Source organism: Alosa sapidissima, chromosome 5, assembly GCF_018492685.1.
Source record: "Alosa sapidissima isolate fAloSap1 chromosome 5, fAloSap1.pri, whole genome shotgun sequence".
Taxonomy (NCBI): Eukaryota; Metazoa; Chordata; class Actinopteri; order Clupeiformes; family Clupeidae; genus Alosa; species Alosa sapidissima.
The window spans coordinates 16,300,119-16,315,517 of record NC_055961.1 but is presented as its reverse complement, the minus strand read 5'-3'; the positions used below and the strand labels follow the sequence as shown (position 1 = coordinate 16,315,517).

General features: G+C 40.4%; 3 protein-coding genes across 6 annotated transcripts; 2 read left to right on the top strand and 1 right to left on the bottom strand.

The window, feature by feature from the left end:
- The first annotated feature begins 627 nt into the window (after positions 1–627).
- On the top strand, positions 628–3,562 carry mrpl49 (mitochondrial ribosomal protein L49). The gene is made up of 4 exons (XM_042093630.1): positions 628–770; positions 1,352–1,502; positions 2,113–2,237; positions 3,155–3,562. Exons 1-4 carry the CDS (start codon positions 672–674, stop codon positions 3,299–3,301), a joined length of 522 nt encoding a protein of 173 aa, XP_041949564.1. The 5' UTR covers positions 628–671; the 3' UTR covers positions 3,302–3,562.
- Positions 3,563–3,748: 186 nt separating this feature from the next.
- Positions 3,749–6,116, top strand: znhit2 (zinc finger, HIT-type containing 2). Of its 3 annotated transcripts, none has more exons than XM_042093576.1 (2): positions 3,749–3,898; positions 4,214–6,116. In XM_042093576.1, the coding sequence occupies exon 2, from the start codon at positions 4,252–4,254 to the stop codon at positions 6,004–6,006; it is 1,755 nt and encodes a 584-aa protein (XP_041949510.1). In that variant the 5' UTR covers positions 3,749–3,898; positions 4,214–4,251; the 3' UTR covers positions 6,007–6,116. The 3 variants fall into 3 exon arrangements, with proteins under 3 accessions (XP_041949510.1, XP_041949512.1, XP_041949511.1); XM_042093578.1 differs by having other exon boundaries at positions 3,757–3,803; XM_042093577.1 differs by lacking the exon at positions 3,749–3,898 and adding an exon at positions 3,938–4,097.
- tm7sf2 (transmembrane 7 superfamily member 2) lies at positions 6,112–12,902 on the bottom strand. 2 transcript variants are annotated; one of them, XM_042093593.1, is made up of 11 exons: positions 12,739–12,902; positions 12,234–12,303; positions 11,686–11,882; positions 11,481–11,535; positions 10,962–11,156; positions 10,722–10,825; positions 8,350–8,469; positions 7,993–8,161; positions 7,743–7,823; positions 7,374–7,496; positions 6,112–7,188 (listed from the first exon to the last, which is right to left on the bottom strand). In XM_042093593.1, the coding sequence occupies exons 2-11, from the start codon at positions 12,292–12,294 to the stop codon at positions 7,028–7,030; spliced, it is 1,266 nt and encodes a 421-aa protein (XP_041949527.1). In that variant the 5' UTR covers positions 12,295–12,303; positions 12,739–12,902; the 3' UTR covers positions 6,112–7,027. The 2 variants fall into 2 exon arrangements, with proteins under 2 accessions (XP_041949527.1, XP_041949526.1); XM_042093592.1 differs by having other exon boundaries at positions 12,234–12,321; positions 12,739–12,901.
- Between the last annotated feature and the right edge of the window lie 2,497 nt (positions 12,903–15,399).

Genomic DNA, 15,399 nt, shown 5'->3' with positions numbered 1-15,399 from the left:
TTTTGATGAAAAATGACTAGTTGTAGTTCAATGAAATTTGTCTTGTCTAGGTGCTTTCTGTAAGTCAATGACAGTTACATCTTTGGAGGAATATGAATACAATTATTTTTTATTCAGTAGGCCTACATTTAGTATTTTCAGTTTTTTTCTGATACCAGAAAAATTAGAAAGAAATGGAACAGACATAGCAAAATGCTCATTTTGAGAACTATATATTGCATTTTGTTGTCCAGTGTGTTAATTGATTGAAATCACACAGTAATTTGATGACAGGATGTGTTATTTGCTGCATGCTTTAAGTGTTTTGAGATACTAACAGCCTTTTGCAATCATGTCATTTTGGCCAAGTGCTTTTGTTCAGACACGGGTGTTAACTGTTTTGAGAACGTCAGAGTTGCAAGCAAAACAATCGAGAAAAACTGTAGGCCTAAGTCAAAAAGATATATATTAGAACTTACTAAATGCATGTGATACTACACTTACTTACGTACTAGCCTATTAGTGTAATACACAGAAGCGTATTATGTGATCATGGATTTAATTGCAAAACATTAACTTAATGCAGTGTAAAGCGTCACAAATTCACCTAGGCCTACGGTAAAAAAAATAAAATAAAAAGACGTTTGGAACAGCTCTGAACCACGTGACGTTCAAGGGCGACGCTCACAAACATGGCGGCCTCCATAAGAAACATGAATCTGACAATATGCAGAATTGTCAGAGTTTTCAGCCAAACCAGGCACTTGGCAAACATCGTAACAGCGGTACAGGTCAGTAGAATGAAAAAATGTTACATTAAAACAGCGTATGATTCTTGTGACAATGGTGTTTGTCACCTAGGCTAACCCATTAAAAAGATAACGTTACCCATACGTTAACTGTTAGCGTAGGCTAACGTTCTTATCATTTGATTTCTGGAGTAGGCTATTGTTAGTATAGCGCTAGTTATAATACTATGAGCACTAAACATCGGAAATATTACAGAATATGGCACTGGTGTTATACGCAACACTTTCAAAAGTATATGGTTATTATACCCTTTGCCTATTTAACTAGCAGGTTATATTCGTCACATTTATATACACACTCACATTTACCTGGAAGTTATAAAGAAGTGATGAAATCTTGAATGGGAGAGTGTTCTTTTTATCAACAGCTTCTGCTGTTTTGTTCGCTTCAGTCAGGGAAAGATGAGGAAACATCCAGAGATAAGTAGCTGAGAATTTCGAATTTAACCTGTACGTTCTGGCCATTTCAGTGTTCTCTGGGTGGCATGGCATATTTGCCTATGTAACAAATTCCCCTTTGTGATGTGTCTTCAAATTGTACTATATTTCTTTCTTGAAAACAGACTGACCCTAGGTCTGATGATCAGAAGTCGACTGGTCTAATTGAGTCTACAGAAGAGTATGCATTTGTTGAGAGGTTAATTCCTTCCTCTCGTGTTCCTAAACCTCCTAAACATGATGGTCCTACTCCTTCTGGCTGGACTCCACCATCAGGTAAGATTAACACAATTTCATATTTGTGCAGTGTCTCTTGTTTACACGTCATAGAAATATTGTTATCTGATATAAATTAGTGTGGAAGGGCATATTATTAGGGCTTGAATTTCCCCTTGGGGATCAATAAAGTATCTATATATCTATCTATCTATTAGCAAATTAAGCCCTCATACATTTACCTTTTCCAATATGGAACTATTTCATTGGATTCTTATTATTGGTAAAGGGGTGTAACTAAAGATGGTTATCCCAAAGTGGACTAGCTGGTAACTCATGTATCTTCATATGCAATTCATACGCATGACAGAGAAGATTTGGCAAATTTTTCATGGGTGCAACCCACATACTCACCTCTGCTGCTCATCCCACAAGTGCATGTTCCTTACAAATGCCCCCCCCCCCTTTAACAACTCCAATTAAACGTCTTCTCATATTACAAGAAAACATAAACATGTTTTAAGAAGCATGTAATAATTTTAAGTTATTACAAGCTTTAGCTCAAGACAGTCGAATGGACATTTCTGCTCAATGTTTCACAATTTGACATGCAAACTTCAAACTGACTTAATGCATTTCCCCCCTTCAACCGCCACTGTTCCCTCTGAAGAGGTTCCTCCTGACTTGCCATACATGATCCGGCGCTCTCGCATGCATAACGTACCAGTCTACACAGACATCAAACACGGGAGTCAAAAGTCTACAGTTGTGCGTAAGGTGGAAGGTGACATTTGGGTGAGTGTGGACACTCTGCTTACATTTCGTGTCTGGCCAGCTGTTCATTTATTTAGATCATGTTTTTGTGAGCATAAGCTGCAAATCATGTATATCTTGGTATCTTAAAGGAGAATTCCGGTGTGATATTGACCTAAAGTGTGTTGAAACATGATACCGAGTGTGAACGTATGTCTCATAGCCCATCTCGGCTTGTCCCCTGCACTCCAAAATCTGGCGCTAGTTAGCCGATGCTACCAACAGCTTTTTCAATGGTGGTGCTTCGGTATCGGGCTAGCCATGCAAATAAATCACTGTTTTACACCATTTCAGCATCAGATTCCAAAAATAATTCTGTGGAAATGCATGGATTCCAGTTGCTGCTACTGGAAGAAACTGGAATCCATGCATTTCCACTGAATTATTTTTGGAATCTGATTCCTTATCATACCTGTTCATTCTTACTCGTCGCTCGACTTATCGTGACTAAATTCAAGATTGCTGCAAACGCTAAACTTTGTGAAGATACTGTCTGCATAAATCGTCTTGTAAGTAAAGTACCAGTGCTTTTTCAAAGTTCTCAATGTCTCGTTTTAAATGTCAGGGCCCTCGGAAGTCTACCAATGAAGTGTGGAGATACTGTACATTGAGCCTCGTAAATGGTGTAAAACAGTGATTTATTTGCATGGCTAGCTCGATGCCGAAGCACCACCATTGAAAAAGCTGTTGGTAGCATCGGCTAACTAGCGCCAGATTTTGGAGTGCAGGGGACAAGCCGAGATGGGCTATGAGACATACGTTCACACTCGGTATCATGTTTCAATACACTTTAGGTCAATATCACACCGGAATTCTCCCTTAAGTTTTTGTATTTATAATGTACACATTTTTTCAATTTAATTTGTTTTGTGTGTATTCTTTTTTATATTGATATAAAGGCACTCGAGAAGGATATGAAAGACTACCTGATGGAGGTTACTGGAAGAGTTCTACCTACACAAGTAAATGAAGTGACCGGGAGCATTAGAGTGAAGGGCCATTTTGATAAAGAACTTAAGGAATGGTTGCTAAGCAAAGGTTTTTAATTCCACCATGCAATGGTAAAATGATAAATTATTCTAAAAATTCTATGGTGGAATTACCGTCAGGACACACAAGACTCAGTCATTTGTCTACATTCAATACATAATTGCATTGTTTCATCCTCTGCAATCACCTTTTTTATGTTTAAGATTGTATATAGAACCATATTTACTATTTTTTTTTTTTTTTTGGGGGGGGGCTGTTGTCGTTGATACAAGACTTTGTATATGGTCCTGCAAAAAAATAAATAGCTGTTAATCATTTTACTGTCTTTCCATTCTTGCACCTGAAAAGTGAGAAATACTCAGTAATTAAGTTTCAAACGCTATTACAGTTATAGCATGCAAGAGACGGTAACTATCCAAACAGTACTGTCTGTGCCGTTTATAACCATAGACTGTATAAATTCATAAGACTGTTTTCAGTGGCACTCCCACCTGCCCCTTTAACATGACGTCATTTGACCGCGACAACCTAAACAGGTCGTGTCTATGCGTGGGACTGGTAACTAGTTTTTTTTCTTTTGGAGATTAGTTTTACTCATGCTAGAGTGAAAGTGAATACAATCTAATTGGCCAGTGTAAACTGGACCTTGCAAGGTGAGATATACCGGCATGTTTATGTTGAAATGTGCTAATTATCGAAGCATGGTCCGCCAATTACTTGACAGGTCGCAACGTTATGCTAACGTTGGCGCTTAAAGCCTTGAGCCTCCCAATGTCATGACATAAATAACTAGCAAATATGCTTTCTGCGGAATAGGAACTGCCATTCGTTGATGAGTGAGTCCTGGAAATGGTGATCATTTAGATACTTTTAAACCGCTGCTGCTTGTTTGAGTTCAGTGGTGCGCACCATCATGGACCTCTGGCTAAACTTGACTGTGTAATTAAGTGTGATTTTATTTGTTTTAGGAATGTTTTCATCATGATGCACTGACTATCAGTTAACTATGGATTGCATTGTAAGACGAAAACTACCGTCGCGTGTACGGTCAATGTTAACTGACATCAGACCACGGGAGCAAGAGCATCTGGAAGAAGAGACAGAGCCAGAACTTGTTGACAAGGATGGACTTGTGCTTCCAGGAAGAGGCGCAATAGACACAAGCGACCTTTTGACCCCAGCTGTGAAGAATGACACTGATGGATCCGCTCAGCAAGTGTGTGGCTTGTGCTTATCCAAGCCATACTGTTACACCTGCCCGCGGTGCAACATAATGTACTGCAGCTTGGCTTGCTATCGAAGCCCAGCCCACTCCGGATGTTCAGAGGAATTCTATAAGGAGTCTGTGCTCGAGGAGTTGAAAAATACAGGGCTGACTGAGAAAGAGGGCAGGGAGAAGATGCAGGAGATTCTGCTCAGGGTTAGAAAGAACGAGGGAGAGCTGGAGCACATTACAGAAGAACTAGGAGAGGAGGCAGAACCCAGTGGGACTGAGGCCCTGGAGCTTCTCTCTCGGCTGGCAGAGATTCAGACAAGCGGAGAAGAGAACACAGAGGAGATTCAGAAGATACTCTTAAGACTCCGAGACATTGACGAAGGTGCGGATGGGTCAAGAGAGGATGACCTCACAGAGGAGGAAGGAGATCAAGACTTGGCAGATAAGTTAGCTGGCCTTGATATTGACTCACTGTCAGAAGAGGAACTGTGGGCTTTGTTGAGTCGCCAGGATAGAGAGAAATTTCAGGCATTAGTGAAAGGATGTGCCATCGGAGGATTGATACCCATCTGGAGGCCTTGGTGGGAGATCCATGACGAACCGAAAGAAGTGCTTCTTGAGGTCATGAGTGAGGATTCAACTCACAATCTGGATGAGAAGGCAGGGAATGTTCCAAAAGGGAATGGTGTGAACAAGGTCAAAGTTGAAGAAGGAAAAGGAGCACAGGTGGAAAGGACTGAGTGTGTGACTGCTCAGGAAAAGGCTGAACAGACTAAAGAGGCAGCTCAAGAAAAACAAGTGAGTGAAAGTAGAAAAACAAACAAGCAAAAAAATAAGGGAGATCAAATTGAAGTCTTGAAAGAACACAAAAATAAACCTAATAGTAATGTACCACCTGTGAATATCAGTAAGATTCCAGCACTTCACTCCCTTACTAAAAACCCCTCTCCTTTACTGGGCTACACTCTCATCAATGTACTGTATGGCTACACATTCTCCCTGTGCCTTTTTAATGGCGATATCTCTGAGGAGGAGATGCTGCAGGACTTCTGTCGGGCCGTGTTGGCCATCTCTGATGGCTTATCCACAAACAGGGTGTTAAGCTCCCTCCATGAGTCTCTGGATGCCGCAGTGACGGCAGTGTCAACCGCTGGCTACTTTGACCGCGAGGACCCGCGGGCACCAGCCCGAGCCGTGGAAGCTGTGGCCCATGTCCTGACCGGGCAGAGTGGCAGAGACTCCATCGGGTACTCCCTGGCTGCTCTGTCAGAGCTCCGTGGAGCTATGTCCAAAGTGAGAGGGCTCTTGTCCAAAGAGGGAAACGGTGCTGAACCCAGGAAGAAGTATTTCCAAGCAATGAAAAAGTGCGAGTTCCTGCAGGCGTGGGCAAAGGAGAACTCTCAGGCAGTGGACATGCTTGCTGCTGGTGTGTGGAGGGAGCATTTGAGGAGAGAGGGTGAGAGAAGGGTTTTGGAGGAGGACAAGAAAGGTGTGGAGAAGAGCAGGAAGAAGGGAAGAGGAACTCTGATAGAGGAGGTTAATTAAACACTTAATGAAACTTATATTTGTATAAACTAAAATGCTACTTCTCTACAAATGTCTTAAGCTGCATTCTTTTGGTTTTAGCTCAAATAAAATGTTGATTTCCAGTAAAATTTGGTAACATTTATTATGAAATACAAAAACAAAACATATGATCTGTTTTGCATAATATGGCTTTCTTAACATTGTAGTCGTAAACCAGCCTGGTACAACTTAAGACTACTCAGTGTAGTGAGTTTGCTTGTTGGTGAATGACACAAGATGCAACACTAGCTACTAGCTTATTTGGCACAATGTAAACATTAAAGGAAAGTAGTGCTTAATACTACACATGCCATAAGGTTAAGGTTCTTGTTCTGAGAAACACTGTAAAATATTGTTTGATGTTTGATTCTTATGTGATTTTCATTTTAGGCACTCCCAGTAAGACTAGCCATATATGTTCTCCACTGAATATCTGAGTAGCTGACTCAGCAAAGCTGTTGGTGGTTTTCTAAAACATCATTTGCTAACTAATCTTGAGAAGATACAGTGTACTGATGATGCACAGAGCTGTGTCAGGCTTCCTGCATGGAGAATAGAGATAGCAGTAGTGCAGGAAAAGCTTGTGCTGCATTTCTTTAACAAGAGGATGCTGTGGCATGGATGCTTCAGATGCTTCAGGCCAAGCTGTCAGAAATGGCAATTCTATTCTCATTCAAACTTACAGTAGAAATGTTTGCTAAAAAAAAATGCACACATTTTCTGAAAAAAAAAAAAAAAAAAATGCGGGTCGCGCATAATTCTCTGTTACATATTGCTTTCATTTTCAGTTGCGGTCAGGTCAAGTATAGCACCAGGTGAGGTCGGGTCACCTGTGAATGTACCCACACGTCACTGACGCTTTATCTTTCACATTCAAGGATCCCATCAGTGATGTCCCCTCCCGTTACTTCCAAAACTTAAAGCGGCTTCTTCCTGATGTTCCTGGCTGTGTTGGGAATAGATCTGCCTATGTCAGTCCATCTCAGAAGTCTCTGGGGTATTAGTACACATAGGGGATGATCCTGTAAGGAACTCTTTTGCAGTATGTATCCCAGGCCAAGCCATACTTGGCCCTGCACTGCCTCTCATCTCTAGCCTCTCGGTGGATGAGCAGGATGGTGAAGTAAATGATGTAGAAATATGGGAGGATGTGTGAGAACCCTATAAGACAGAAACAAACAGACATCATTGAGCTGAGTTGAGAAGTGCTGTATTGGACTTCAGTTTTTATTTGAATTATTTTTAAACGGTTACTCAACATTGTTGTTTAAAGGCTGTAACAAACAGAAACATTTTACAGAACTGATTGCCTGTCATTATTCAACTAAGTGGAATGTAAAACTTACCACATGGAAGTGACCATGCCAAGGCCATGAGAATATCGCCTAGATAGTTTGGATGCCGGACGAACCCCCACCAACCTGAAACCAACAGCCGCTTCCCTGTTGCTGTGGCAATGGTCTCCAGTTCTGCAAGAAGTAACAAGGAGGGTAAAATGAGTCCTTTCTGGTTATGGTTTGACTGATCAGGCTTTGAATTACACCAATTACTCTGTTCACTTAGTTCAATACATAAAGAGTTTTATGCCATCATTTTCACATTTCACATTCTGGAAGTTACTATCACAAGAGGAAATGGCCAAATGATTGGAACACGTGCAATTTAAACCATAGTGGACAGAGGATTGTTTCATATGTTATAACATGTCGACTTACTTGCCACAGTTTGATGGGTGGGGTCACGTCGGAATTGATTTTTCTGGGAGTTTGACTTCCTGAAGATGTAATAGCCAAGTCCTTGAAGGTAAAACATGTAGTTAGACCTCATCTGTTCAGGTTAATGTTTCCTGCAGTGATGTATAACTCATTACATCTTCTCACAAATAATCTACAAAACTAAGACAACAACATCTGACAATTTAATAAATAAAAATCAAGCCATATCCAACAGCCTCTTTCATATTACCATTTAGAAGCACTATTCCTGCTGCTCCCAGTGGACTGAGAGACTGTGGATGTGCCACCAGGAAAATGGCCTGCAGTCCATAAGTGAATGGCACCCAGGTCAGGTCCCCAAAGGCCAGCATGAAACCAAACCCATCATGAACTATGTCCATGGTCGTCAGAACTGCTTCCTGCAAGTTAAGAAAAACAAAGGACATTCAGCACATGAAGATAGAAGGATAGATACATAGATATAAGTTGTACAGGTCTATTCAGATGAAAATATTTCCAGGAGAATCAATCCGCAAGTTGGCAAGGCAGTTGTTGCCTATGAGGTGGCATGGCAGTGTTCCCTATGTGATTTCTGCCATCCTCTCACCTCATTCCACAGTGCATCAGTGACATAGAGCAGCTGAAAGCCGTTGACCAGTAGCATGGCAAGAGATGGAGATCCCCTCAGTTCCATCTCTTTCAGTAACATTCCCAGATTTAGTACCACCTTTTGCAAAAGGGAAACAAATGAAACATAAAAAAGCAATAATCTAAATATAAACATATCAAAGAAGGATCACTGTTTTCGTTGTTTTTTAACTCTAGAGGGAGACATTCCTAACAAGAGTTGAAAGAGGGAAAGAGTTCCTCTTTGTTGTCATGCTTAGCATCCACACCGTTTCTCAAAGTCAAGGATGGGTCCTTCAAAGCCGTTTTTTCAAGGAAGTTACGTCATCGAATCTCGCCAAGCACTGACTGTTCCAATATCAAGGGTGCTTTAAAATTCTATCAAGTACTGAGTCATTGGAATTTTCAAGGATGCATGTGTACATCCTTTGTGTGCTTGGAACACCCACAATCCTGTGCGCACATGTATGGAAGATTTAAAATCTGTACTAAACAAGGCAGTTCACTATGTATTTAAATGTAAACATTGTGTTATTGTCATTATGTAAAATAAATTAAATATGGGCTCAAATCATTTTGACAACTTTGAACTCTCACACCGTAATTGGGTAAACTAGCACATTTTTTCCACAAAAATAAATCACGCTGAAAGGCCTATATGATTCTAACTGTCTCACTAAATTGCATTATCCACATTCTCACTGGTATCTGCTAGACAACAAGTACCAAAACTACATCACATGTAAAATTCTTTTTATACAACCCCACCCCCATCTTGCCTGTTCATAATTCTGAGAAATTCTTGAATTGTGTGTGTGTGTGTGCGTGCTTGTGTGTTTGCCTGCGTATGTGTGTTTGTGCATGTGCATGCATGCGTACATATGTCTACTGTGTGAGTATGTGTCATACGTATGATTACTGTGAATGTATGTGTGTGCGTGTCTGTTTATGCACATGTGTGCACATGGAATGGGTTAACATGACCCCTGGAGGCAGGCACCCCTGGTCATCCTAGGCCCTACGGTTCTCAAGATATTCACAGAAAACTTTGTCTGCCCTACCCTCCTTTCGGGGGGTCCAGTACAGCGGGGGGGCTACATATCAAAACAAAAAACGATGGTTCCATGCTATCCATGTGGGGTTACATGCCCACCAAGTTTCGTGTACCCAGTCTTTCAGTGTCCCGGGAATCTTTGTTGGTGTACGGTCACTAAATGTACACATAAATTATTTTATTGTAAGGCCCCCCCATGAACGAAAGTTCACAAAACTTGGCATGCATTCGGAGGGTGTCATAATGATCCTACACTTTCAATTTCGTGCAGTTTTGACCATGTCAGCCAGATATTGTGATGAAAACACCTAATTTTTTGCTTTTTAATTTTTAACTAGGTGGCGCTATACATGAAATAAGTGGTAATGGGATGGGTTGACATGCCCCCTTAAGACCAACATACAAAAAAACGTGGACCTCCTAGGCCCTACGGTTCTCGAGATATTCACAGAAAACTGTCTCAGGCCACCTACAGGCCAGTTGGTGTATAGTAACATAAATTAATTTATTGTGTGGCCCCCCATGAACGGAATTCCACGAAACTTGGCGTGCATTCAGAGGGTGTCATAATGATCCTACACTTCCAATTTTGTGCAGTTTTGACTATGTTAGGTCACAGATACCTGCGATTACAACACCTCATTTTTACTTTTTTGTGTTTAACTAGGTGGTGCTATACATGAAATGAGTGGTTATGGAATGGGTTGACATGGCCCCTTGAGATCAACATACAAAAAAAAATGGTCCTCCCCTCCTTTCGGGGGGTCTAGTCCAGCGGGGGTGCTACAGATCAAAACGAAAAACGATGGTTCCATGCTATCCATATGGGGTTACATGCCCACCAAGTTTCGTCTACCCCGGTCTTTCAGTGTCCCAGGAATCCTTTGACGGAAATTTGGACATGCGAAAAAGAAAAAAAAAAAAAAAAAAAAAAAAATCTGACTAAACCTATATGACCGCCGCTTAGCTATAAAGATAAAACATTCTAATGTACACGTAACTGGGACAGTGAAACTATTACCTAGTTAGTTGGTGACCTATACTCTCAGGAATAACCTTGATCTTCACTTAGGCAATTATTAAAATTGCCATGTCCGAAGAAAACAGATCTTTCAAAATAAAGTCAAAGTCTGATCTCTCCTAAACCTCCCATTTTGAAAATGAAATACTACATATTAAATAGACCCCCATTGAGATGATGATGTAACGAAGGCTGTTTGTGTCTTTATGGCACAGTGTTATGTAGACAAACAAAGGTCTTGTGCTACTTTCTCCCTTGTATAAACAACTCAACTCACCCAGCCAATCAAACCAGGGCGGAGTTCACAAAAGTACTTAAGGTCAAATCCAGCAATGCGAGGATTCAGTTCACGTCCAATAAAGAAATCATACATTGGATTCCCTGGGAAAACAAGCAGAAAACACATCAGCAACTGGAGTAAATCTCTCAGACCCAAATTATCTGTACAATATAATCTTGTAATTAGCCATCTCGACACAGTCAGTGACTTAGCTGTTTATTTTTCACTAAATCTCACCTGTGTTGCCACCCAGGGCCAAAGCATGAGCAGGTGCCCAGAAAGACCTGATGTACAGGTAAAGGGCGAGCAGGTATGACACTGCGATCGCAGCCACAGCCAGAGGGATGATCAGCTCAAAGAGATACGCCAGGGGCATGTCCAGCAAAAGGCCCAGACCGATGAGCACAGCGCTGCAGCACAAGGCGTAGTAACCTGCAGGGCACAACAATCACGTTCATGAGGGGGTCAACATGACATCTTCATCCAGGTGCGTCTCCGTCGGCGCAGACAAACTGGACTGTATCGAAAAGAGCTGGCACGAAAGCAACACTGTTAAGCAAACGTCATGGGCCGTTAACTGTTTTAACACCTGGCTATCTGATTGACCATGATTTGAAAACCATCGCCAAATCATGGTCAATCCGGCCTCGTGGCTACGGCCGACCAACACCGGCAACATGGGAATATTCATTACCAACTCCACTCTCACTCATGCTATATTGCTTAAATAGATATACAGAACAAACGAGTTCTTACCGTTAATGGGATACTTCAGTCTGGAACCATCTCTAAGCACTAATCCCTCAGATACCTGCCAAGACAATCAACAGCAAATAGGACAAATTAAGATTGTTGTTATTGTTGTTGTCATAATAGACAAAGGTGCAATCACACAATATTTCGGGGGGGGGGGGACTCTCCACATAGGACTCAAAGCGATTAGTTTAATCACTTGGTTTACCTTTCCAATGGGTAAAAGATAAAGGAAGCTCTGAAGGACCATCCAGCCAAGTACAATCATTAGAGCCACGGGATCCCACAGAAAGGTTGCGTGTGGAAGGGGAGGAGGCCACTGCAGCACACTGGCTGTGGGTGAGCGGCACACACTCAGGAGGTAGAGCACCGTGAGGGGCAGGAACACGGGGATGCAGGTGGCTCCTTCAGAGAGACCGACAGAAGGGAAAGAGAAGCAAAGGGAATACGGATGAGCCAGTCAGAACACAGAGGCACAGAGTATGAAAAGCCTCATTTGATCACAGTCTGTAAGTCATGTATGGATTTTAATTTATTTATTTATTTTTCTAAAACAGTCCCATTGAGATCTTAATCTCTTTTTTAAGGGAGCCTTGGGACAGCAAGTGTATAGTAAGTATGTGCAATATGCATGCATACTTTTGTAGTATATTTATACTGTCAACTTTAGTATATTTGCTTTAAGAAAATGTCATCACAACATGAACATAAAACTTGTATTCTCTGTATGTCAAATCTATATTTCACACTCCTTACCCAGAGTTCCACCAAATTCCCTCTCAGTCGTGTGCGGCGATTTCTGTTTGCTCGACTTCATATTAGTCGTCTGCTTGTCCAATTCAGACTGGAATCCGGTGTGAAGGGAGTAATAAATGATGAGAAGGGACAGCGGAGAACTTTGACTCCTGGAGTTTACCTAACTTGATGTAACACTGGTATACAACCTGTGTTGTGTTTATGAAATATTTCCTGTCTATAGCCTACTGCCAAATGAGCCTGGTTGAAGGGAGGGGTGATAGCATGACACATAAAACTCTGAGAACTGGGTTATGTTATAAATTGTATAGGCTAAATTGTATTTTAACATTAGGCTATGATGAAGCAGAATAGCCCACGTTATTCGCCATGTAGACTACAGCATCTCATCAGACATTTGCAATAATTTGTTTAATAGAATGCAGTGCTGTTTTAAACACAGACCACATACAAAATAATCGATGTGCCATGATTACTCCATTTACGCTAAAAAAAATTCACTTACCGTCACTCAAAAATACTCCAGCTGTACAATAAAGATGCAAAAGAATAGGACCAAGTAACGCGCGTTGAGCACCGCCCCAAAACACACTCCTGTCTCGGAGAACGGCATTTAAACCAATGCAATTGTCGTAAGGTTATCTGAAGACTGGTGGAGAGCTGGCGCACAGACCAATTGGTACCAGACATATTAGAGAAGACCAACCTTTCCTTCTTATAGACCAATTATAGGCGAGTTGTTCCGTTTGCGTAACCATGACGCATTATGGTATTGGTCGCTGGGAGGGACCAATACCATAGGGAGGGATTTTTTGGTATTACTTTCTTAACCTTCAGCGATTAGGCGTGTTCGACTTCGACTGAGTCTGACTTGGTCTAGTCCGGCAGCCAAATGCCATAATTTAGGTGAACCTGGTTTTATCGGTGATAAGTTTTTTTTTTTTTTGCTGTTTCTTGCTGTCAAGGGGTAACTCAATAAGATTAGAGAGGGTGCCCGGTGATATCCCTTGGGCAATTCTCGAGCCTTTCTTGTCCAATGTGTTGAATATAAGGCGAAGCACCACAGGTGAATAGGGTAAAAAAAATAACTAACAGATATCACTATGAAACTTTCCCAGTTGATTACTTACATTAATATGGAAAAGAAATGTATTACAAGTTATCTGTAATATAAAGTTTAAATATGCAAATTAAGCATAATCTAATTAAATATGTGCTGATTTGCATAAACTAAAAAAAACTAAATCGGAACATTGGATGATGCCAGGTTCAAAATTACTTTTTCATTGTGTTGACATATTAGATGAAAAGTCTTTTACACAGGGAATTTTAGATATCTCTTTTATTTATTCCGTAAATCAGAAAATACTGCCAATAGCCTTTAAAAAAATACATTTTTGCCATGTTTTTAGGAATAAAATGTAATATAAAAAGGCTAGGAATAACATATCAACAAACCCCTCTGTAGAACCCTTCTAAATATAGTTAGGTATAAGACTGGAAAGTTTGGTGTATGTAGGTGCTTCTGAAGTGCCGATTTCATTCTCAGAGTGGGAGAGGAAACTAATCCACGGGTGCTACGTGCTAGCATCTCTCAATAGCACGTCTCTTAGGTGTGGATGGAGGTTTACCAGAGACTTTCTAATGAGGAGTCACAACACTCAAAAAATCCTCCATAGAAATGCATGGGGTTAGTTTGTAACGCCAATATGGCAGTTGTCTACACATATCCGACCCCTTTCATGTGTTGTGATCTCACTGCTGGAGCAAGGTTGGTGTTGTGAAGTCTTGCGCACGCCGAAATAGATGCCCGATAAGTGCCCAAAAAGTGCTACAATATGGCTGCTGAGTGGAAGGACTTACTGCATGTATGCTATGTAAATGATTACTGTTAGCCTAAACTGCCCTCTTTTAGCTGATTTCTACAGGGTGTCTGTTCTACTGTTCTAATCCTATGTATAAAATATACATTTATTTTTATTCTTTATTGCAGTAGTAGTCTATGCTCAGAGCCTAAACTCGTCATTCAAAAAGAGAATATTCATTTTTAAGTAGGCTATTGAAGTATATGGAGCCTGAAGCGAAGGAATACTTCAGTTGGAAATTCAACTGCCATTTGAAGAAAGATTCATTGATTCGTTACTAAGCCCAACCAGTCTACCAGAAAATGTCAAACTTGCACCAAACTACATTTTGGAGATGATCAGATGTGGCTGCAAGAGTGAAAATCCTTGTAGCTCTAACAGATGCAGTTGCCAGGTTAATGGTGCCTTGCACAATATTCTCTGCATGTTTTAGGGTAGGATGAGCCAGAACTGGACAATTATCAGAACTAATACTAGGAAAAGTGTACATATTCAGAATATTACAGGCAATATCTGAAATTATAAATTCATTATTTGACATAGAAAAGGGTTACATTTTCCCAATTTGAATGCATGAAGTATTGTCTGAATAACTATCACACTGCAAACTGTATTTTAGTACATTCTATTTGAGTTGATTATTTGCTTTTCCTATTTTTTTTTTTCTTCATGATTTCGGCACATATGGCTTTAATGGTTAATGTAGGACATTGCCCAAGGGATATCACACTGGGCACCCTCCTAAATATTAAAGAGCCACCCCAAGTCAACAAGTCTAAGCAAAAATGAATAAATCAATAACCCACAAAAACAGGTCTGACCCCATGGCTCCCTGACTGGCATTATCTGAAATATAGAAATTCATTAATTCACTTAGTAAAGGGTTAGTAAAATTTGCATTTAATATGAGTATGCCTACTCATCTTGAAATAAGAGGTATATCCTATTTCATGATTTTGGCACATTGGGCTTTTTCATATTTAAACATTAAATTACAGAAAACGTGTAATACAAATTTCCTGTGTAAAAGACTTTTCATCTAATATGTAAACACAATGAAAAAGTAATTTTGAACCCGGCTTCATCTAATGTTCAGATTTTTTATTTTTAAACTTTATGCAAATCAGCACATATTTAATTAGATTGTGCCTAATTTGCATATTCAAACATTACATTTCAGATAACTTGTAATACATTTTTTTTTTCATATTAATGTAAGTAATCAACTGGGGAAGTTTCATAGTGATATCTGTTAGTTATTTTTTTTACCCTATTCACCTATAGTGTCTTACCTTGTATTC

Coding starts and splice junctions, on each gene's coding strand:
- mrpl49 (XM_042093630.1), top strand. CDS start 672: ATGGCGGCCTCCATAAGAAACATGAATCTGACAATATGCAGAATTGTC. Junction 1,503..2,112: donor TGGCTGGACTCCACCATCAG/GTAAGATTAACA, acceptor TTCCCTCTGAAG/AGGTTCCTCCTGACTTGCCA. Junction 2,238..3,154: donor AGGTGGAAGGTGACATTTGG/GTGAGTGTGGAC, acceptor ATTGATATAAAG/GCACTCGAGAAGGATATGAA.
- tm7sf2 (XM_042093593.1), bottom strand. CDS start 12,294: ATGAAGTCGAGCAAACAGAAATCGCCGCACACGACTGAGAGGGAATTT. Junction 8,162..8,349: donor CTGATGCACTGTGGAATGAG/GTGAGAGGATGG, acceptor CTTAACTTGCAG/GAAGCAGTTCTGACGACCAT. Junction 7,497..7,742: donor CACCCATCAAACTGTGGCAA/GTAAGTCGACAT, acceptor TACTTCTTGCAG/AACTGGAGACCATTGCCACA.
- znhit2 (XM_042093576.1), top strand. CDS start 4,252: ATGGATTGCATTGTAAGACGAAAACTACCGTCGCGTGTACGGTCAATG.